Source organism: Danio rerio, chromosome 5, assembly GCF_052040795.2.
Source record: "Danio rerio strain M-AB ecotype USA chromosome 5, GRCz13ab, whole genome shotgun sequence".
In the NCBI taxonomy this organism is placed as follows: Eukaryota; Metazoa; Chordata; class Actinopteri; order Cypriniformes; family Danionidae; genus Danio; species Danio rerio.
Window position 1 is genome coordinate 65,953,148 of NC_141025.1, and position 25,258 is coordinate 65,978,405.

General features: G+C 35.0%; 1 protein-coding gene across 9 annotated transcripts in view; it reads right to left on the bottom strand.

Annotated features, from left to right (window-relative positions):
- arhgef12b (Rho guanine nucleotide exchange factor 12b) overlaps positions 1–25,258 on the bottom strand; it is a 135,190-nt gene that overhangs the window by 40,371 nt on the left and 69,561 nt on the right. For 5 of the 9 annotated variants that reach the window (XM_087254290.1, XM_087254289.1, XM_087254288.1 and 2 more), the window contains 13 exons: positions 25,176–25,225; positions 23,465–23,522; positions 23,155–23,348; positions 16,015–16,119; positions 13,009–13,137; positions 9,482–9,607; positions 9,313–9,405; positions 7,346–7,456; positions 7,103–7,195; positions 6,967–7,009; positions 4,666–4,798; positions 4,031–4,168; positions 1,615–1,647 (listed from right to left, as the gene is read on the bottom strand). In XM_087254290.1, coding sequence (XP_087110416.1) covers positions 1,615–1,647; positions 4,031–4,168; positions 4,666–4,798; positions 6,967–7,009; positions 7,103–7,195; positions 7,346–7,456; positions 9,313–9,405; positions 9,482–9,607; positions 13,009–13,137; positions 16,015–16,119; positions 23,155–23,348; positions 23,465–23,522; positions 25,176–25,225 — 1,306 coding nt within the window. The remainder of the gene's footprint in view (positions 1–1,614; positions 1,648–4,030; positions 4,169–4,665; positions 4,799–6,966; positions 7,010–7,102; positions 7,196–7,345; positions 7,457–9,312; positions 9,406–9,481; positions 9,608–13,008; positions 13,138–16,014; positions 16,120–23,154; positions 23,349–23,464; positions 23,523–25,175; positions 25,226–25,258) is intronic. The other 4 variants (XM_087254294.1, XM_087254293.1, XM_087254292.1 and 1 more) reach the window with 1 other exon arrangement.

Genomic DNA, 25,258 nt, shown 5'->3' on the forward strand with positions numbered 1-25,258 from the left:
TTTAGGTCTGGGCTCTGGCTGGACCACTTAAGGACATTCACCGAGTTGTTATGAAGTCACTCCATTGATATTTTGGCAGTGTGCTGTGGGTCACTGTCCTGCTTGAAGATGAACCGTCCTCTCAGTCTGAAGTCAAGAGCACTCTGAAGCAGGTTTTCATTCAGGATGTCTCTGTACATTGCTGCATTCATCTTTCCCTCTATGCTGTGTAGCCTTCCAGTTCCTGCTGCTGAAAAACATCCCCACAGCATGATGCTGCCACCACCATGATTTACCGTAGGGATGGTATTAATTGGTGATGTGCGGTGTCTGGTTTTCTACAAACGTAATGCCTGGCATTCACTCCAAAGAGTTAAATTTCAGTCTCATCAGACCAGAGAAATTTGTTTGCCTTTTGGTCAGATGCCTTTTGGTAAATTCCAGGTGGGGAGTGGCTTCCATCTGGCCAGTCTATCATACAGGCCCTTATTGGTGGATTGTTGCACAGATGGTTGTCCTTCTCTAAGGTTCTCCTCTCTTCACAGAAGAACACTGGAACTCAGACAGAGTGACCATTAGGTATTGATCACCTCCCTGACTAAGGCCTGACAAAGCTGCTGAAACATCTCATGAATGATCAGTGAAAACAATGTATCTGAGCTCAACGTAGAGCTTCATGGCAAAAGCTGTAAATAATTATGTACACGTAGTTTTTCAGTTGTTGTTTTTTTTGTTGTTTTTTTGCAGCAATTTCAAAAAATCTTTATTCACATTGACATTATGGGATATTGTGTGAAGAATTTTGAGGAAATAAAGGAATTTAATCCATTTTGGAATAAGGCTGTAGCATTAAAAAAATGTTGGAAAAATGGAAAAAGTGAAGCGCTATAAAAATTTTCTGGATGCACTGTATACCCAGACATTATTAATTCAGACAAAATAGACAAGCTCTTTTATCTTTTGATCCAATCCTGTTTCGGACTTAAACTGTGCTTAAAACAGACTACTTGTAGAAAACTTTACTTGTCATTTCCACCAGGGGGAGCAAGATCACAGTTCAGTCTATGCTGAAATCTTTTACAGTGTGCAGAAAATTATTCTGACAGCTAGGACCCCATCCGAAGAACTTACAAAGCTTTTCTCACAAACACTTACAAGCCAAACAGATGACTTGTACAATGTGTAACCGTAGTCAGTGCCAGAGCAGAAATAGCCCTCACAAGCTCCTGTCAGAGGCTTCATGAGGCTCCAGTCTTTTGCGCGCCATCTGGGCGGACACACAACGCCTCAGTCCCTGCTGCTGCCGCCCATATGGGCTCCTGACCGATCATATGCTGCTGCTACTACACACTACTCACAAGACTGCAACTAAAACCGGGAAGGAAAGTACAGCTGGTGCCATTTGTTTCTTTTCGTTCTGCATTTAAAGCTTAATGATAGTTTTCAGTACATAGGGATTTTCTTTTTCTGCTTTAAAAGACATTGAAAAACATTTGTATTTAATGAAATATTCACACTGTCACTATGACATAGGAATTAGTTTCAATACATAAGGCTGGACAGTGTTTCAGGGGTTAATCTGGGGTGATATAACATGTCGTTTATAGAGGGAGTGGACATGAGAATTCCCCTTACCACTTATCTTCCTCTGTGGCTTGTGACGTCAATCTGAAACGAAACACAAGTTGAAGTTTATTTAAGTGAGAAAGACAGACAACTTTAAGTGACATTTACTGCTCATCTGAATGGAGTAATCTGCAAATATTATTTGTCCATTATGGTTAAAATTTAAAAGATGTTTCTATAAGAAACAGTTGGTCATGCTTTAAGGTTCAATTATTGACTTTTAATATGACCTTTTCCTCAATAAATCTCTAATTTGCTGCTTATTAGTTGTTAGAAAAGTAGTATGTAAATGGCAAATATTTTACCCCTTTTTCAAGATTTAAGATAACAGGGTTTCTGCAGGTTTCACTAAGTTAAATGTAAGACTTTAAGACTGTTTTAAGACCATTATGAATAAAAATGTTTTAACTAATACAGGGCTAAACGCTTAGGATTTTTTTGGGAAATATCCCAGTTAGAAAAGATTTTCACTTGCCCTATCAAAAATGATTAAAATGTATTAACACAATTAAATAATTTAGCTTTTTCAATAGGAAAAAAAGAAAGAAATATATATATATATATATATATATATATATATATATATATATATATATATATATATATATATATATATATATATATATCCATTCACAAACCTTAAAACCCTTACCATGAATAGAACAAAACATAGCTGTCAATGACTTCATTCTACAATAAAAATTAAATTAAAAAAATTTACAGAAAATGAAGAACTGTTAAAAAAATATTTTAAATCTACAACAGAACATCAGTCGATTTAAGAATTTAATGCTTTAAATTTTGCTATTGAGATTTAAGTCATTTTAAGACCTCGCAGACACCCTGGATATGTCTTTTGTGTCTCCAGAATGTGTCTGCAAAATTTCAGCTCAAAACACAAATCAGATTATTTATTTTACCTTTCCGAATATTGGAAATTGTCTGCTCTGAACACACTGTGTTCATTATTTTTGTTGCCTGTGCCTTTAATGCTAGATCTCATCGCACACAGTTCCCACGTGCCTGATAGAGTATGCCTCATTTCCCCCTCTCAGCTGCATCAGATAAACAGCACAGTGACAGACATAAAGGAAGCAGATCCCACGTAACGTTTGCGGGAAATACTACAGTAAGAACTTTACCAATGATTATTTGATTAATTTGTTGTGGAGTTAATTCAAGCCTTTCAATGAGTCACACTCAATGTTGTTACACAGTTAACGCACACACAACAGATAAAAACACACAGTCTGCATGTTTAACTTTGTTTTTGCATGACAAATGTGACAGGAAACACGTTAATATCCACTACTGTATAGATATCCATTATGTTCATGTACAAAATAAACCTGATTTAATGTCTACAAACTGGGATTGAAGTGTTTTCTTTTATAATTGTACTGACATACAGCTGTGGTGACAAAAACAGTAAAATCGCTGTAATTTATTACAAACATGCACCGTTTTAAACTTGTAAAACTCATTTTTGATCACATTTGATGATGATCGATGATCACAGAGAGCTGAACGGATTATTAAGTTGCTTAAGTTGCCAGTTGCTTTGCACACGTCCTGTCTTGTTGATTTGATAACATGCATTACTATGGAGACATGTTATTACGCTGCTGTCAATCAATTCGGTGGGTGGGGAAACCGCACTCCTACATTACATTGCGGTGGGCCTCAAAATAGGAGAGATTTGGATCCTATTTTAATGTCAGGAAATAAAAAAGTGACTTATTGTCTTCATAACATCCCAATATGACACACAATACCTACACACAGTTCTGTCCAAACAGCTTACAAAAGATGATTTTCATCAGAGGCGCCGTTTAAGTTCAGATATAAGGTAGGATTAAGGATGTAAAATATGATTATGCAGAAATTGTCATTTATAATAACAGTCAATATGCTTAAGTTTACAGGAATGCTAATAGGCACCTACAGGTAGCTACTAGTGAGACTGTGTGTTACCTGGTTAGTTAAATATACATTTTAAAATATTAATATTATAATTAAAGTTTAATCCAAAATTTAAATCATATCAAAAGCTAAATATAAAAAGCGTCATATAAATCCTATTTATAAGTCAAACAGGAACACACGTTCTGTGTGTGTAAATAACTGACAAAATAGTGCAATACTTTTGCGTAAATAACAACAAAATTCTTCTGAAAGTCATTTAGTTTAGAAAATGAACTCTCTTTTTTCTCTTTATTTTACATGTTCTTCTTTTATCTTTACTTTATCTTTTATTTTAATAATCTGTTGGGAAAAACCTTGAACTTTTGAAATGAAGAGGATGAAGAACCGAGCCTTGAGGGACACCCTGAGTTAGAAGAGTACTTAAAGTGACAGATAAAGGACAAGTCTCACTATCTGCAAGAATATTTATAAACAAGCCAGCACAGGCATGTCCACTTACAGGACTTCTTCTATCTTAGAAAGGATGTGCTCTGCACAGGATCGCTCTTTTTCCAAAGCCACACGATCTCTCATTCTCTCTGTATCCAGACGGGCCAGTTCAGCTTCAGCCAATGTCAGACCCATACTGCGCTTGTGCCTGAAACATAAAAAAACACATGAGAAAACATACAGGAAAATTGAGATGCTCCAATCAGGATTTTTGCAAACGATTACCAATTTCCTGTCATGTTGAACTGCAACTTGCACTTGCAAGACCCTTACGCGAGTCACAAAAATAGACTTTATAAACAGGTCGCACCGCATCTGTATATATTTTATCTGTTGTGACGCGAGCGCATCGATCTCTCACACCCCCACGCATCATTTACATGCACATGTGTTGTGGCTGCTGTAGGCTATGTATAATATGTGGGAGCGCACATGCATCTTCAGCTTGTAAATTAGAAAAAAAAAACTTTTTGGTTCATGGAATCGGCCAGATTGTACCGATCGAGTCATGAAATGTGACTTTCGGCTGAACGATCGGAGCATCCCTACAGGAAAATGTTTCACTTTTACTGGTACATACAGTAGTAGAGAGTATACAGAGCCCTTAATCTAACAGTGTATGTGTATTAGATGAGTGCATGTCACCTAAAGTCTTCTAGGTTCTTCTGAACGTCAGTTAGAAGAGTGTCCTGCAGTTGTTGCACATATTGTCGGTGTACATCTTCAGACATTTGCTCCGGCCTCTTCCGCTCTGCATTGGTTGAGTGTGCGGTCCTCTCTATGGTCACACAAACATATGCATATGAAAAGTTACACTGATGCAACTGAAAAGAGATGATTGTCTTAAAATAAGTTACACGATACTTATATCAGCACCATACTTGCACTTGATTTACTAATTAGAGAATACCAATGCATTAAACAAAATAACAAAGGTCACAAATAATATCAGCTGATAACCAATATAGTACTGATGCATATTGTGTATGCTGGATTATGCTTCAGTCTTTTTAGGATTTATATTGCATTTATGATCGTATATGGCAATAGATAATTATAATTATTAGTGGTGTCATGAATTATATTTCACTCATACCAATTACTGTTTGCACTAATATCAATGATAATATAAATAACAATAAGAAAATAATCATCAGCCTATCTGTATCAGCCAAAGATTCAACACGAGCAGATCCTATACAAAAGTTTTTTATTAGATTCATGTCAGATTCACGACAGACATCCACATATCATCCGAAGTAGGGAATATTACTGGATCAACAGTCTTGTCTGGTGTGATGAAAACATTTTTACAGTGCATCCCGAAAGTATTCATAGCACTTCACTTTTTCCACATTTTATTATGTTACAACCTTATTTTAACATTGGATTAAATTGATTTAGTTCCTCAAAGTTCTACACACAGTACACCACAATGACAATGTGAAAAATGATTTTTTTAAATTGTAATAAAACTTAATAAAAATAAACAACCTGAAACATCACATGTACATAAGTATTCAAAGCCTTTGCTCAATACTTTGTTGATGCACCTTTGGCAGCAATTACAGCCTCATGTCTTTTCAAGCTCTAAAGCTCTATCAGGCTGGATGAGAAGTGACGGTGTACGGCCTTTTTCAGATCTCTCCAGAGATGTTCAATAGGATTAAGGCCTGGGCTTTAGCTGGGTCACTCAAGGACATATACCGAGTTGTTGTGAAGCCACTGCATTAATATTTTGGCAGTGTGCTTTGGGTCATTGTCCTGTTGGAACATGAACCGTCACCCCAGTTTGAGGTCAAGAGCACTCTGAAGCAAGTTTTCATTGAGGATGTCTCTGTACATTGCTGCATTCATCTTTCCTTCTATCCTGTCTAGCCTTTCAGTTCCTGCTGTTAAAAACATCCCCACAGCATGATGCTGCCACCACCATGCTTCACTGTAGAGATAGTATTAGCCTGGTTATGAGCCGTGTCTGGTTTTCTCCAAATGGAATGCCTGGAATTCACTCCAAAGAGTTAAATTTTAGTCTCATCAGACGAGAGAATTTTGTTTCTTATGGTCTGAGAGTCCTTCAGATGGATTTTGGTAAATTCCAGGCAAGGAATGCCTTCCGTCTGGCCATTCTATCATACAGGCCTGATTGGTGGATTGCTGCACAGATGGTTGTCCTTCTGTAAGGTTCTCCTCTCTCCACAGAAGAACGCTGGAGCTCAGACACAGTGACCATCGGATTATTGATTACCCTTCTCCCCCAATCACTCAGCTTAGATTGCCGGCCAGCTCTAGGAAGAGTCCTGGTGCTTCCAAACATCTTCCACCTACGGATGATGGAGGCCACTGTGCCCACTGGAGCAGCAGAATTTTTTCTGTAACCTTCCCCAGCTTCCTACAGACAATTCCTTTGCCTTTATGCTTGGTTTGAGCTTTGACAAGCACCATCAACCCTGGGACCTTATATAGACAGGTGTATGCCTTTTCAAGTCATGTCCAGTCAACTGAATTTACCACAGGTGAACTCCGATTAAGCTGCTGAAACATCTAAAACATTATAAGTGGAAACAGAATGTACCTGAGCTCAACTTAAAGCTTCATGGCAAAGGTTGTAAATACTTATGTACACATGATTTTTTAGTTTTTTTTATATTTAATACATTTGCAGAAATTTCAAAATCTTTCAAAATCTTTTTTTCACATTGTCATTATGGGGTATTGTGTGTAGAATTCTGAGAAAATTAATTATATTAATCAATTTTGCATTAAGACTGTAACATAAAATGTGAAAAAAGTGAAGTGCTATGAATACCTACCGGATGCATTGTAAGACTCAGTTTATGTTGAAAGTCAAGTTTTAGGATGACAAAACATCATTATAAAGCGTTCAATTCCATTATTAAACATCTTTTATTTAACTGACAGAAAAAGTCTTTAAAAGACTCAACTTACCCAGGTCAGCGATGATGGATTCAGGTACTGTTACTTTCAAATTCTGTATGAAAAAACAAAACAAAAACACAGCTGTTCAGAAACCACATCATCTATGACATTCAAAACAAGCTGATGCTGTCGTAAGTTCCCTCACAGCTGTTTTGTCTATGAAGAAGGTATCCATGAGGATTCGTCGTGTCTCTTTGGTGCTGGATTGTTTGTAAAGATCAGCGTAGAGGTAGCAGAGCTGCAGAGCGAGAAGAGACCGTTTAAGTGACTCATCTGATCCGAGACCAAACCATAAGCATGCAAGAGTGATTTGTGGAACATTTATAAACATTTCTGTTATATGCCTGGAAATTTCAGGTTTGTGAGTAAGAGGGGTGATGGATCTCACCAGCGGTGCAGGGTCAAACTGAGAGACTACGTGATGGATGAAAGCTGCCAGGTGAGCAGGTCGAGATTTCAGGAGGTCTATGCTCTGAAAACAGCTACACTGGCCATTCATCTGAAGACAGACAAAGTTATTTACAGTACAAGCACAAATTTGTGTATTATTATTGTTCTTCATGATGATGGATAGAGAGATCAGATCTCTAAAACACTATACAAATACTTTTACAAAAGTATCTAAATATCTTAATTTGCGTTCCAAAGATAAACAAAAATTTCGGAATTGGAATGACATGAGAGTAAGTAATTAATAACAGATGTTTCAATTTGTGTATATGTGTTTTTGGCAAAACCTTGGCGGATTTAATTTTTTTATTGTTAATCGGATGCTCCTGTATTTCTAACTCACATTTTTTTAAACATATATATCATATATATATATATATATATATATATATATATATATATATATATATATATATATATGCCTATTTTAAACTTTACCAATAATGTTTTGTGCATTTTTATTTTATTTTTTTGAAGTATTGGTTCAGGCATAGTTCAACTATGTTAATTGTATTGATTCGGCATTGGTCACACCTCTCTGTAACAACAAACAGCCTACATCAAGTTCAAAACATTGATGTATGCAAACAGAACTCCCTCCTCTTCCTGGCTCTTATGATTATACATCCCCTCTAAAACAATGGATATACACAAAATCACTTTCAAAAATAAAAATTGCTTTCCAGAACATTTTTATTCACTGTTCCTGGCTGCCAGAATGATCGTCGGTGCTTTATTAGAGCCATTGTGTGTTCCAGATAAGATGTGGGAATGTTGTGATCTAATATTTGAAGAGTTTAGATGCAAAACCCTCTAAATATATTAGACCTCTTTTCTTGTAAATTAGCATTTTCTATCAGGCTCCTATAATTAGGTTCAGAAGTTTCATTTTTTATGTAATGATAAGGTTCTTAGCTAGTAAATAAAATAAATTTTTTTTTTTGAAATGTCACTTTAGACAATTTTTTGGTTTTTAACAAGTTAGATTTTCTTTTGCGTCAAAACCAGCTAAATCCACTTGTGCTGTTTTTGCAAAAACCTCTAAATCTACCTATCGGGACAAGACATTGTAATTAGTTGAAAATCACTAAAGATGCAAACACAATACACACACCACCTAAAATTAAAAATACATAAATCTTTCATGTAAGTGGTGGTTCATTCCACTGTGATAAACCAGGGAAAAAGCAGAAGGAAAATGAATGGATGTAAGTGCTTTAATCAATAAAATAAAATTTACATTATCTTAATCTTAATAATCTGTTGTCATTTCTGAAATTTGGGATTTAGATTTAATGCAAGTAGAACAATGTAAACATAGCAAATACTGTAAACTAAGCCTGTTAGAATCAAATAATGTGTAGTGTAAAAACATCAAGATATATCAATATCTGTGCAATGTCCTTTTATATGAAAAGCTAATCAGACGTTTGGGTATTATAAAGTAATACAAAAAAAGTATAGTTTTATACATTATATTTATCTTTTATTATTTTATTAATTATTTTGCATTTGTAAAGATTTTTGTGTATTGCTGTACACCCTGTGTATTAAGCAGTGTGCAAGCGAGGCACACAAATAACACGCTCTGCGCTGGACTTTAGACCAGCTTTGATCTGATCTATTGAACAGTTTATTTTAGATCCTCAAAATAGCAACGCGCCATAACACGCCTCCTCTTTTAGACCACAACAGCTATGGGCGCACATATGAGCGCAAATGCATTTGCTATTTAAACAGTGTGGTGCAAAGCATCAAAACTACTCTTGCGCCAAGCTGAAACTAGCAAACAACAATTGCATCGCGCCTTGTGCCGCATTACGCCGGGTGTATGATACAGTTCTTAAGAGTAGATCCTGCGGGGACAAAAAGCACACACTACAACCAAGCCAGTGTCACACTAACCTGTTCCTGCTCTTTGCCAAAGTCTTCATCCTCAGCACCGATGATATGTGCTACAGGACGAGAGCAAGGGCTCCCTACACTTGACTGAGAATCCTACATGAGAAATACACAATTTAAGCAGAGTGCAGAGAAACGACCCATTAAGTCAAGAAGTTTAAAGATGTCTCACTAGGTCAGGTGTGTCTTCTGCATCCGGCGAGGGACAGGAGTTGAGGCTGTCTCGAGGTGTGGTCTTTGGGCTGTGGCAGGGGGTCTCTCTTTGGCATGGGCTCTCTGGGAAAAGACAAGGAGTAACCTGCAGGGAGCAAAGGGCAGCAAATGTCAACTCAACAAAAGCAGCAGACATCTGCATTTTAATTAATTATTACTTTTTTTATTTATAGCATGAATTATGAATAATTTTTGTTCCAGTTTTAAAATGTGGAGGTACTGTTTATGCATTAACTGTACTTTGCAGCAACACTTTGTTATTAACCGCGAGGACCACAAAGGAATCAAACCAATGGCTTTATTGTGTTTTTGTCCTCGATGGTTTACTTCAAAATATACAGTGCATCCAGCAAGTATTCATAGAGCTTCACTTTTCCCACATTTTTTGTTACAGCCTTATTCCAAAATGGATTGAATCCATTAATTTCCTCTAAATTCTACACACAATACCCAATAATGACAATGTGAAAAAAAGATTTTTTGAAATTAATGCGAATTAATAATAAAAAAAGCCTGAAAAAATAGCAATTACATAAGTATTCACCGCCTTTGCTTAATACTTTGTTGATGTACCTTTGGCAGCAATTACAGCCTCAAGTCTTTTTGAATATGATGCCACAAGCCTGGCACATCTGGCTTTGGAAATTTTTGCCCATAACAGTACCTCTCAAGCTCTCTCAGGTTTGATGGGAAGTGACGGTGTGTGACGGTGAGAGATTTTCAGATCTCTCTCGATATGTTCAATAGGATTTAGGCATATGCTCTGGCTGGGCCACTCAAGGACATTCACTGAGTTGTTGTGAAGCTACTTCATTGATATTTTGGCAGTGTGCTTTGGGTCATTGCTTGGGTCCTGCTGGAAGATTAACTGTCGCCCCATTTTAAGGTCAAGAGCACTTTGAAGCAGGTTTTCATTTAGGATGTCTCTGTACATTGCTGTATTCATCTTTCCTTCTATCCTCACTAGCCTTCCAGTTGGGACCTGGGACCTTATATAGACAGGTGTATCCCTTTTCAAATCATGTCCAATCAACTGAATTTACCACAGGTGAACTCCAAATAAGCTGCTGAAACATTCAAGAATGATCAGTGGAAACAGAATGTACCTTAGCTCAACTTACAGCTTCACGGCAAAGGCTGTAAATACTTAAAATATATAAATTAAAATATTAAAATAAAAAGGATGATACAATACAATAGGTAACCTTAAATTCTCATTAGTATGTGTTAGTTAGTGCCTGATGTGGAAAGCTTTTGCTAAATTTGTGGAATTTATTTTATTGTTTTGCTGTAAAATATACACAAATGTGCACGTTAAAACTTGTTTAATATTGTAACCTTAACAATCATTGATTTCTGTAATTTATATTAGGAATGGGCTGGTATAAGATTCGGACAATATAATAACGTTGGATAAAAACATAACGTTATCATGATTCCTGCTCTAAAATATAGCCTTTTTAATTGTCTGGGTAAAAAACAAAAAATCGTTTTTCCATTTTTAAAAACAAAATATTTTATTTTGAGAAACATTTAAAACATTTTGGAACAGTAAATATGTCAGGCTAAATAATTCAAATTAATCATCGACTTCTGCTGTCTTTTTTAGCTTCAAAAACACTGATTTATTTATCATTTTAAACAGCATTTACATTCTTCTGCTGGAGATACTGTTGTCCTAAAAAATAAAACAAAACAAAATCATACATATCCTGCTGTACCGTAGGAACAGCATGGCTTCCGCTACATTGAATACTCTATGGCAGGGCGCCACACCAAAATTCATCCCGCCACAGCTACATTACAGAGAAATTTAATGAGAAATTAAATGAGAAATTTTAAACTTTAAATTTAAAACATTCAGTCATTTTTTTGTTTATTGGCCGGTTATAATCACACCAAAACATTTAGAAAGGTAAGTGAATTATAAGTTTAAACTTTTCTGCAATCGTAGATGTGCTGTGCGTTATTTGTTTAACCCTTTAGATGAATGTTTATTTGAGAGCGCACAAGAAAATCTGCACTTGAGCAGTGTATAGCCTATTTGAGGGTATGCAAGACGTTTTGAGCTTGAAGAGAGGAAATCGGGGCGCAAGCAAAGAGATTCGCAAGCTTGTATTACATAAATGCGATCTCGACTGCGCTCAGGACATTTGACATTAAAATTACGCCAGTTAGTTGGTAGATCTGTGTAAAAGGCCCAACAGAGTCTACCGACACAGCTGAAAAATAATCCTAAAGGAAACATTGAGCGGTATAGCAGAAAATTTTGGCGGTTTTAAAACCTTGACATTTTTAAAACCTTGACTTTTTCATCATTTGAAAATGAAACCAACTGTTTAAAAATAATGCTTCAGTGTGGTTTGACGGCTATTTGAATATGTTGCGGGACATGATGTAGAGCATGCAAGCTTACAATGTGTGTGTGTGTGAGAGGGACAACACAACACATATGACAACAGGATGCATATATAAAATATGTAGAAGTTTAGCAGGTGATACAACTCACATGCCCTAGTTCAATCAGGCTTTAAATGCGTTTTGCGACATGACGCGAATCACACAATAGATGATGAACGTGTATTAACAACTCCATGCTTTGCACACTTGGCAAGACTATTTTATTTGTGAAAACTATGTTTTTTAAAGTAACACTACATAGATGTTGCTCTGTGGCACAGCAGAAGTTTGAAGTGTCCAGACTGTCTAAAATATGTGGAAAATTTGCAGCAAATTAAAAAAAATATTTTGGATAATCGTAAAATCCTGAAGGGTCTGCATATTATAGTTCATTCATTCATTTTCTTTTCGTCTTAGTCCCTTTATTAATCCTCAGTCACCACAGCGGAATGAACCACCAACTTATCCAGCATATGTTTTTCGCAGCGAATGCCCTTCCAGCTGCAACCCATCTCTGGGGAACACATATACACTCTCAATCACACACATACACTAAGGACAATTTTAGCTTACCCTATTTACCTGTATACCACATATCTTTAGACCAATATTTTCGCAGGATGACCATGTCTCAGTTTCGCAAAATTAACTCACGCCTCCTGAAGTGACTTGCAATGCACCTTCGCCGTTTGCAATGCATTAGAACATTGTTTTCCAGCTGCAGCAGCGCTTCATTCTCGAAATGTATAGTTTGTCTAAAGTGATGTATACAAACTATATAGTATACTATGACCAGGGATACAATCGTCCAGCGCAGTCGTCCCTCCATAGTAAAAACAGACATTTTGTGTCTGCAGGCTTGTTTACTTGTGGGAGTTCCATTGGCATTTTCCCACACGTTAATTCTGACCAATCGAAAAGCAGTTTAGGAAATGCGTTCGGTAACCCAAGACTTCTCTCTGATTTCTCCCTTGGTAAAAGTTTGTCTGTGAATAGGTTTTAAGAGAAACCTCTTATCCAAAAACTTTTACTGCTTTTTAGGAGAACTCTTAGTGGTAAGATCAAATATTTAGGAGGTGTACTGACTGGAGTCATGTTATTGTTGGTCCATAATGGCTCCGTCCCAGCATCACCCTGCCAGGAAGGGGGTCGATCCACATCTCCACTAAAATCCTCCAGCTCTCCTTCACCTGGTCTCGGAGATATGGATTCATCCTACAACATAAACAAACATTTGTTTTGACTGTTGCATCATGACATATTTCCAGAAAGTGAAGTGAAAAGTCGGCACCACTAGTGGTTAATGAACAGAAGTGTAAAAAATAATAACTGAAGCCCAGAGAGGCCAGGTTTTATCTATTTTCTGCCTTCATTTGTTGATGCAACTGAATGTAAAAAACAAAAATAATAAAAATTCATCTTATGCAACATTTACTTTAAATTCTTTTGTAACGTACGATTACAAGAAAACTGGATTGAAAGTAAAACAAGTCAAATAGAAAAACTGACTGAGAAAACCAAAACAAACAGTGTCCTAGATTAAACATGATGCAATACTGCGACGTGGTGTAAAAGGTGTCTCTTTCATTTTATGCTTTTATATTTACCAGATTAGACCCGACTAGCAACAATGGATTTTGTTTTTGAAATGGTTTCATGTCTGACAGCTCAGCAACTGTCTGTGTATAATTTTAAAATTGTATAATTTGCAGTAATTTAATTATCTACTTATCCAATTTATATCAAGACAGCAGTGTGCCTGTAGAGAAATAACTCACCCACGATCTCGTTTGCAGTTGATTTAATGGTGTCAAATTTGTCACGACTGGACTCGCATCCCATCATGTTTGGTTAGGCTTTTATATTTATTTCATTCCGATCTAATTTAAAAATTGGATCATTATAAACAATTTCTTTGTCATTTGTATTAGTTTTTAAATATAGGTTTTATTAAGTCTAAGTTATTTGGTTAAAACCAGATTTGTTGCTTATTTAAGTTCATACTTAATATTTACTTCATATTATAAATCCTATTTATAGTTTATTTACAGTTTCACTAGTTCCTGTTTAATATGTGCTACCCAAAATTCTGTCATTGTTTGAGAGTAAACCTTCGCTTGTTTCAAACCTGCCTTATTTTCTTATTTCTGTTAATTAAAAATATTATAAAAAATTTATATATATATATATTAAGAAAACTAAAAATCTGTTACCACTGACTTCCACAATAATTGTGTTTCCTACTATGGAAGTCAATGGTTACAGGTTTTCAGCATTCTTCAAAATATCTTACTTCATGTGTTCAACAAAAGAAAGAAACTCATAAAGATTTAAAACCACTTGAGGACAAACTCAGCTATGACATACATAAAAATTCAGATAACCTTTAGCAGCTAAGGACACCTTTTTGGCCTAACATTAATAATTCAACCTGATTACTATTCTATGGTGTATATTTTAACTCCCAGCCTGACCGTATTATCCTGTTTACTGGTTTGTAAATGTTCTATTTGTTTTCTACTGCATACAGGTAGCTGAGACTGTTTTTGTATGTGCTAATGTATTTAAATGTTCATTTTCGAATGAACTATGGCTTTAAAGACATACAGCTGAAGTCAGAATTATTAGCCCCATTTATTTATTTTTTTCTTTTTAAATATTTCCCAAATGATGTTTAACAGAGCAAGGACATTTTCACAGTATGTCTAAAATTCCACATATTTTAATAATACAAATAACATTTTACATTATAAGCATTACTGATTGTAGATATTAGCAATTATGTCACAAACTAAAGATAACACAATCTTGATAACAGTGCTTTGCTGAAAAAAAATAATCTAAAGGCCCATTTCCACTGAGTGGTGCGGTACGGTTCGGTACGCTTTTATGGCCTTTTCCATTGTCAAAAGGTACCTAAAAGCAAATCGTACCGTACCACTTATTAGGTACCCTTTCCAAAGGATACCTAGCACAACAAAATGGTACCAAAAGGAAAAGCTGAACGCTATTGGTTTACAGAGAAATGCCACTAGCGTGTACACAAGCCGGAAAAATAAAAACAAATAAAGTGCCATTTTTAAATACATAGCCGAGACATTACACCGGTACAATATACACATATAATAATGAGCCATGGTCAACCCTAGCTTGTCATCATCTTGAAGAACAGCCACAAAGTCAAGAAGAAGAGTAGAATCTGCGTGTCCTGTTGTTTATGAGGCGTCTAAAAGCATGAGTGGTTTCACTTTCTCTAGTGAGCACTTGCCACGCGTCTATATTTGAAATAACAAACTTCTTGAGCTGATGATAATAATGCGTGATTATTGAAGTGCTTCTGACATCCAATCCTTTTAGAAACGGACAAACGGGAGAGTGAATCGCAAAAAACAAAAGAGAAGCCGAAAAAAATAAAGGAGCAAATGATTCTTTCAGCAACCTAAAACATTAACAAAATGCCATGTTTAACTATTATCGCCTTTTGGACTTTTATGAACTCGAAATGACGTAATTACTCTCTAACAGAGGTTACATGTGCTGGCGAAGATTAAAGACACAGATGAAAGGTTTGCACTAACTGTAGGCTATATGTTGCAGGCTGTTTCTGAACCCAAATTAGGCCTAAATGTATGCTGTGTGAGATTTTGGTACCCTCTGGCAGTGGAGACACAAGACTGATAAAGGTGACCCGTACTGAACTCTACTTTGCTTCTAGTTTGATGAACTGACATTTATAGATGAAAGATTTTTATAAAATGTATAAAAAACACATTTAACCCTGAACCATTAGCGTAATGCAAAAAACTTTTTCAGTAAATCATCACCTTGGAATTATAAGGTTCTATTTGCATTCTGAATGATTTTGAGATAATGAGCTTCAGAGTTTTTGCATTACATATAGCAAATATTATGTGTGACATTTGTTTTTTTTAATAAAAAGTCTTAAAATGTAAACAACTTATAAAAAACACCGCATGATTTAAATAAGATGTCATTTAAAAAATATGTCAATAATTAAATTTTGACAAAAATGTCAGAAAGAACCTTATAATTCTAAAGTGACGAAATGTCTGAACACAGCGATGTATGTACCTGTCCAGTGGGTTTGCTGAGCTGCTCTTGGTTCTGGTTCTGTGGAATGTCCTGGATTTCCTTCAGTAGTTTAGATGTAGGGTTTCTGTAGTCCTCTGTTATGCCCTGTAATTGATCAAACATCACAGTGGCTCTGGTTATTTACACGTCTTCCGTCGTGGTTGCTACATGTACAGTTATGATGTGTATGAGCTCAGTCCTAACATCGCATGATTCTGTCGATAATAATAGCTTCAGTTCTGCAAATTATAAAAAAAATAGTTTCCTCATGTTCTAAACTAATTTAACACATCACCAAATAGCAGTATTCACAGCGCATGTGTAAGCTCTACATGATTTCAGCATTATTAGGGGGAGTTTCAGTTCTCAAAACTACTTGGACAATGACGAAAATAAACAGTAAACATACGCACCATAACATTCAGTACTACTTTTTTTGGAGAAGTAAAATTATGAACTGCCCTAAAAGAAAATGCTCACCAAAAGCAACATTTACTTTTAATTAAAAAAAGTTTTATGATATAATTACAACATAATTAAATAGTACTATGATTAAAATAGTATTATGATATAATGACAACATAATTATGCCAATATTAAATTACTTTTTTTGATTTTAAAGGGATACATTGTCCAAAAATGAAAATTAACCCACCATTTACTCACTTTGGTGTGGTTTCAAACTGAGCTTCTTTATTCTGTTGAAAACAAAAGAAGAAGTTGTGAAGAAAGCTGAAAACCTGTAACCATCAACTTCCACAGTAGGAAAAACAATGACTATAAAAGTCAATGGTTACAGGTTTAAAGAGTTCTTCAAATTATCTTCTTTTGTGTTTGGGAGAGGAAAGAAACTCAAACAGGTTTTGAACTAGCAAAGGGTGAGTAAATGATGACAGAATTTTCATTTTTGGAGGAACTATCCCATTTTAAACACATTTTAAAGTGTCCACTATAAAATTACCCCTCAGAAATCCTTCCAGTGTCTGATTTCTTGCTTTCTATGCCTTTCTTATTATCATCAAAGTCAAAAGTGAAACCAAAGATTATTAATAAAGTAGAAATTAAACGTTTCAATGAATTAAATTTAACAACTGATGTATGATTATTAGTGAAATTAATATTCATGACCCTTCCAAATAAAGTAAAAATAGACCATTTCAGGGCTGCAGTTAGGGAAAAATTATATGATAATAATAGGATAATTACAATAATTTTGGTCCATATTGTAGGTAAAGTTATTTAAAATAATAACAGATTTGTTTAAGTTAATTAAGTTTTAAGTTAAGTTTTTTAGTTAATAGATAAAAAAAGTTAAAAAACAACAACAAAAAAAGTCTATACGCATTCATTCATTAATTAATTTTCCTTAAGCCTAGTCGCTTTAATTTAACTGGGGTCGCCACAGTGGAATGAACCGCCAATTTAGCCAGCATATGTTTTATACAGCGGATGCTTTAGTTTATTCAACTCAGTCTATACACAATAAACTAAAAACATACAAATCAAACCAACTGTGCTTTAAGAATACTTCACTGTAAGAAATAAACTTGATTTGCATCTCATTAAAGCTAGTCTTATCAATAGTTGTTCAGCCAAGAGCAGTGATTGACTTTGTCCTTGTTTTTTGTTGTGATTAATAATGATAAGCACAGTCAGCAGAAGGAATATAGACTACTGTCACAAAGCCGCACAGCTCCCATTTACTGTTACTCTGTATGTTCATTTATTACATAATCCAGAGTTTATTTGAATAATTGTAAGTGACGTATATATATATGTATATATATATTTATAGAACAGTTCTGTCTGGTTCTCAAATCTGATTGGCTGATAGCCGTGCGATATTCTGCAATATCAGAACTCCTACAGCCTCTTTACCCTTTGTGTATTACTCCGCCCACATACATTCAGCAAAAAGCAGACACTACAGATCTAAAGTTTAAAAGATGCATACTCAACTGTTTAACTGTCAGCTTATGATTTGAATCCGGAATAAAGTAGTTCCTCATACAAAAGGGTTTTTGAGACTCTCCATGTTTGATTTTGTTTTTTTATACACAATTATGCAGTCAAACTGTTGTATAAACGCAATATTACACTCGTAGCAGTGCGCTATGGCTGTATATCGGCACTGGTGGGGGCACTAAGGCACTCGGCCTCCCACCAGTGCCAATATACAGCCATACCAAACTACTACTCGTGTGATATTGCTCACACACACACACACACATATATATATATATATATATATATATATATATATATATATATATATATATATATATATATTTTTTTTTTTTTATTTTATTTTATTTTTTTTTTTTTACATATTTTTGCATGTACGCATACAACTTGAGATTACTTTGTATTACTGTGTTCTGTTCCATCTATGAAGCTGAGTGCATTCACAGAACAGCACAAGTTCTCTTTCCTACTTTTAAAAACAAGAATTTTATTTTGTACCCATATGCCTTCCCCCTTGAAACAGAGTGTGATGGCCCGTTTCCACTGAGTGGTACAGTACGGTACGGGTCGGTATGGGTCACCTTTATCAGGCTTGCGTTTCCACTGCTAAAAGGGTACCAATGGTACTCTTTTGGTGGGCATGGTGTACAGGACAGACAGTTTCAGTCAACATCGTTTTCGCTCGAGAAAATGCTGTACGTTCACATATGAGAAGCACTTCTCATAAAACAGATGCTTTATACACATAAATACTTCTGTATAAATGTCCATTAGTAACTTTTCTATGAACATGATTTGATTAAAACTGCAGATCAATGACAAAATAGCCTACTGTAACGTCTGCAGTTATATAAAATAAATAAGTAAATGCAGCATATATGAACAAATACAGACCCTTACAGTCTCCGATATGTTACCACTTACAGAAAAACTACACACAGCATACATTTAGTCCTTATTTAGGTTCAAAAACAACATGAAATATAGCCCACAGTCAATGCAAACCACTCATACGTGTCTGTAATCTACAGCTGCACATGTAGCCTCTTATTAGAAAGTAATTCCATCTTTCTGAGTTCATAATAGTCCAAAAGGTGATGATAATAGTTAAACATGGCAGTTTGTCCATGTTTTAGGTTGCAGACGCATCATTTGCTGCTGTTTTTTCCAGCTTCTCCTTCGTTTTTTCATGCTTCACTCTCACAATTGTCTCCTTCTGACAGGATTGGATATCAAAGCACTTCAATGATCACGAACACGCTATTAATATGAGCTCAAAAAATTTGTTATTTTAAATATAGAAGTGATCGCAAGCTCTCTGTACAAAGTGAAACCGCTAGCACTTTTAGACGGGTTCATAAAACAACAACAGGGCACAGCAGATTTTGTTTTTCTTGGCTTTGTGGCTGTTTATCACGACAATGACAAGGTTTGGTTGAGCTTGGGGCTTGTTGTGCGAGCGAATGACGTATCTCTGTAAAACAATACCGTTCAGCTGTGCCTCTAGCTCTGCCTTTTGGTACCCTTTGCATAGGGTGACCAAAAAGTGGTATGGTAACGATTCGGTACTCCTTTTGACAGTGGAAACGGCCATAAAAGCATACCGTACCACTCAGTGGAAACGGGCCATGAAGGTAAAGAGCTTTAAAATTTACCCTTAAGAAATGGGAAACCACTACAACACCTGCACAAATCATCATATGTCATAGCAATTTCTTCATATGAGATCAACGATCGTCACTGCTGTAGTTATTCCAGTTGCGTTATTTTGTTTATATTTATCTTCAGGAAATCACTGAAGGCAATGATATCATGTTATCATAACAATATAATGCTGCAATAAGATTGTAACTGTACTGTGCATTTACACCGTGACCATATTCATCAATGTAAATACAAGAAAATAACATTAACATTACTAGTTACTAGCGGTTTTTATTTTAGTTTAGTTTTTTTTTTTTAAGCATGACAGTAAAACATGAACATTGTTTTGAATGTATTAAAACATATGCTTGTTTGCAGTAAAAATTCGTAATAATGACAAAGTTTATGCATCTCCTGACTCCCGTGTGCAGCAACATTGTCGTTGTAGATGGTGTATTCTTGGATATTTTGTACATCTGGTCTTTTGTACATGGTTTCGAGTGTGGTTGTTATGGCTGTATATTGATTGTGTTTTTGTCTCCCGTTCTCTCTTTCCTTCTCTTTCGCTTTCTCAGTGCCTGTCATTTCTGTTAGGTTCACCTTCACAACAGCTGATTGGACAGGCGACCGGTCCATCATCATTGAGCGATGTGGCGCAGTAACATAAAAAGGACAACAGGAAGGGCGAAGGGGAGAGCGCATTTCTCCTTTGATCTAGCTTTTGTGTGTTTTTGCAGACATGATTTTGTTTTTCATTGTTTTTGATTAACTTTGTTTGGGTAAAATTATTTTGCATTACTTTTGCCCACTTTGAGAATTTTGTGATATTTGTACATTTATATTTTGTTTGATTTGTTTGTTACTTTTTGGCCCAGATCTTTTCCCTCTATACTGAGCTATATCTCATTAAGTTCAATCTTTTCTCCGGAGTAAGAGGACGATAGTGAAGCCAAAAAAAAGAAAGAAATATAACAAAACAATTCTAGCTCATGAATAGGGTTGTAACGGTATGAATTTTTCACGGTATGATAATCGTCTAAAACAATACCACGGTTTGACGGTTTCGCGGTATACGGTATGTTACAAATGTTACAAAATAATAGAACAGTGAAGCAAATTTGACTTTTTCCAAATAATATATTTTAGTTACTATAAACAACACCACTTACAATGAACAAATAAAAATAAGAAAATAATAAATAATGTGTCAAAGTCCAAAAAAAGTCCAAATAAACATGGTGCAAATCCTCAGTAAAAAATAGATATAAATATTTACTATACTATAAATAGTTACATAACGAAACTAGATTCAATATGGAACATCCTTAGGTTTTATGTGCCAGCATGGATATGGTTGTCTATCGATATGGATTTGGATATGGTTGTCTGCAATGCAGACAAACAGCTGCATCTTCATTTGCGTCTTTTGAAAACAGCAAGAGCAGCAGTTCGTCTTTGCTGTGTCACTGTTTTGTCATGTTTCTGTGCTGCTGTGGATGCAAAAGTACTTAGTATGAGAATTATTTCATGAAAAACTTTTTTTTTTGCGTTTTATTTAGCCGCGCATAAATGTATGCCTATCTCTCATTCCGTGTTGTTCAAAAAGCTTGGTCCACAAACAAAAGCGAAACCTATACTTATTGGTTGTGATATAGCGAGTTTGAACCAATCTGGGCATGGAGGAGGGACTATGCATCAATGTATCATGTTTGATTTGTCCGGAGACACAGTGACGAGCGTTTCTTTGTCAAATCAGCGTTGTCAAATGTTGATGACGTAACCGCACTGATTCCGGAGCCTCTGAAAGTCCGCGAATGTTATGTGATACAGCACTGGAAAGCTGAGATTCTCTTCTTTATGCCAATCTTTGAATTGTATGAATCGGATCAGCGGATCAAAAGTTATTAAACATTTAAGAGCAATACTTATTTTTAGCCGCGGGCGGCTGTCTCGGTCTTTAAGGGTTAAAACCGTTGATATGCAATTGTTCATGGTATGATAATCGTGCACGTTCAAATCGTGGTAAACCGTCATACCGGTATATTGTTACAACCCTACTCATGAATAACCCCTCACCTCGAAAGAAACATATGAAAATAAAACAAGAGTCTTTAGATGCCATCCACCTCTTACCTGGTGTTTTTAGCAACAAATTTCCTATGTGTTTGCAAAATGGAAATCGTAAGATATCTTCTCTATCCACCTTACTCTGAGAAAAGAGTGAACTTGATGAGATATAGCTCAGTATAAATGGGAAAGAGCTGGGCCAAAATTTTTATTGTAAAAATTTCTCTTTTTTTGTGTGTGTGTGTGTGTGTGTATATAAATATGTATATATATATATATATATGTATATATATATATATATATATATATATATATATATATATATATATATATATATATATATATATATATATATATATATATATATATATATATATATATAATGCCTATATATATAAATATATATAGGCATTATTCTGGTTTTCACTTTTGTACATTAAATCACTTTTGTTGGCAGTTCTGTTGCCAGTTTTTTTTTTTTTTTTTGCTTTTTTGTTTTATCTCAGTTTCAAGAGCTATCTGGCCCCTCCCCTTAGCCCTACGCCTTCAAGCTAAAGAGAATTGAAACACCCCTACCCCTTCACATGAACGCGCAAAACGTCGCATGCTGCAAACGTTATGTTACATGATTTTTTTTTATCACATAAAATTGTGCTTTGTGGAGAACGTGGACTGCTGGAAATGCCTACATTTGGATTATTTAGAGGCCAAAATTCTTATTGAAATTGAATTAGTTGAATTTCTGAATGTCTCCTCAATTGGAAGTAGCTTTGGAAAAAAAAGTGTCTGCTAAATGACTAAATGTAAATGCAATGTAAATGAATTTGTATGAATTGAAGACTCTAAAAAACCTTCTAGGGTTGTAATTAGATATGTTTGCAGAATGTTTGCACCTGCAATATGTTACATACATCCTATGTAGATATCAGAGAAGAGTTAAAAGAGAGCTAGAATTCAAAAACCTCTAAGTACTGTCTGAATTTTTTGTAGCAAATAAGCATTTTTCTCAGCCTTTTATGTTTATGATCTGTTATTTCTCATTATTATTTGCTATAAGAGTAAAATTACTGAACCTACACACAACAGCCAGAGAAAAATTTCAGATGGCATTTAGAGTTTTTTTTTTTTGCATCTAAACTCTTCAATTTAACATACTGCATCATATCAATGAATTCTGTAGGAATTTCCAGCTGAACAACAGTAAATTAAGTCTTACTAACATTGTAGTGTACAAGTCAAACAATTATTAACCCAAATACTTAATCTAGTCACCCAGAAATCACCTTTTGTTTTAAATAAATCGACTGTTTTGTTACATGTATGCAAGCATGTGACTGCTGGAGTTTTGCTGCTGTGACGACTCAAACACAACCAGTGAAACCCATAAAAAGATACTGTAGTAAAAGGCATAAAGAGCTATGAAAGACTGATGAAGATCAAAGCTACTTATCAGAGATCTCTTACCCATACAGGCAGAGAGGCTGCTTTTCGCTCTGAGGGGCTGGGGGAGGAACAGGAGCGCTCTGGTCCGATGGGCCCTGGGGAGTGAGGAGAACTGAGCGAGAACGGAGACCCTTCTTCCCCCTCGCCGTCTGACAGGGGAATCTGAGGCAAGCCAGGCGGTCTCCCCAGCACCGTCAGGGCCACATACGAGCCCGCTGAACAAAAATTTAGCTTTTTAGTGCAAAGAAATCAACAACTGCGCAGCATTTTTTTAAAGTAAACGTGTAAAATTTTGTTAAATGATCAAACATGAAAGACGCAGCATACTTACATTTTATTAGCTTTACAACTTCTACATGATTTGAATGTGTAACTAACGTCCCATTGACCTGTATGTAAAAATAAATAAACATGCGCACACACAATAAATTAATAGATGATGCTTAAATCAGAATGTGTCAATAGTAGACCATTTTTACAAGATGTAAAACAAGTCTCTGGTGTTCCTAGAGTGTGTATGTGAAGTTTCAGAACTCTTTGAATCTGCCCCTTTTAGGCTTTGATCCTAATTATGCTGTTTTGGTGACTGTCGCTTTAAATTTAAATGAGATTGGGCTCCCAGGGCAGAGCTACAATGTGTCAGCATAGTGGCAGATTCAATAAAAGACTAATGTCCTAATGAGGTAGAAATAGTCACTAGTGGGTGGGGCTTTTCCACTCTGATGACATGTACAAAGGGAGAATGTCAATCGAAGTGTTTTGGCAGATTGTTTTTATAAAGTGTGAATATAAAAAAGTTAATTAATATATTGTTACTATGAGAAGATGGTTATATTCACAGACTGTTATCACACAACTGTTAAAAAGCCTAATAAAAGTAATATTTGCATAATTGGTCCCCTTTAAACGTTAGATTGAAATATTAAGAGCAACACTGCAAGGCACTATTACCACCCAAATTTAAATGAATGTGTTACAAGCTTTTTCTTTTTTTTTTTTTTGGAGAAAAAGAATGTCTAAGTCTACTACACTTTTGATTGTAATCTTTGTGTTTTGATTCAAAACATTTGATCTTGATGAACATCTTGTTTTTAAGAATATCATATCGTCTAAGGATGACTGATCATATATTACACCAGGGCCGATTCTAGGATTTTTATTTAAGGGGCTCAGACCTTTATTAGGATATGATAATACATATATATATATATATATATATATATATATATATATATATATATATATATATATATATATATATATATATATATATATATATAGTATATATTAATCATATTAAAATAAAAAAATGTTTGACTAATATGGTAGGGTTGTATACTAAACATAAAGCAGTACTTCACTGCTGTATAATTTTATATATATTTTATTATTATATACAATTATATATAATTCACTGCATATATAATTTATAACAGCATACTTTACCTGTTTATTGTTTGCATTTCTACATCCAAGCACACCACTTTCAATACTTATATTTATTTAAAACAATAAAACTGTCATTTTTTCCAATTCAAAATCTGAAAAAAAAAAATTTATATTTTAATTCCCATATTTTATGATTATTAAACCCAAAACCATTTTTGATTTACATGATGTTTTTATTTCTGTCAACCACTTTGATATGCACTTCAAATGATGTTAAAAATAGATATATTTCCATATAATACTACTATTGCTATAAAAATATAGCCATTTAGATTAAATAAATGCTTCTTTAGAAAAATTTAAAAAATTGGACCTGACTCCAAACTTTTAAATGAATATTTACGCCATACCCTAATTGGATTTCTGAACTCATTTAAAAATACACATCTATACTTCTGCTCTTAGCCAGCAGGTGGCAGAACGTGGCATTCTGCCAGCATTAGGTGAGTCTGTTAGATTCTGTGCATTGTAGCCTCAAATCCCTGATCAACAGTTTTACAGACTGGTCAAAAAACTGCTGTCATTTTAAATCTCAGAACACGAAATAAATTCATATTAAACTCTGATAAGTCTGAATTTCATCAAACCATCACCTTTATGATCCGGTCACCAGTCTGAACACCAGCTCGCATGGCAGCTCCATCTACATGCAAAAAAAATGAAGCAAACTGAAATT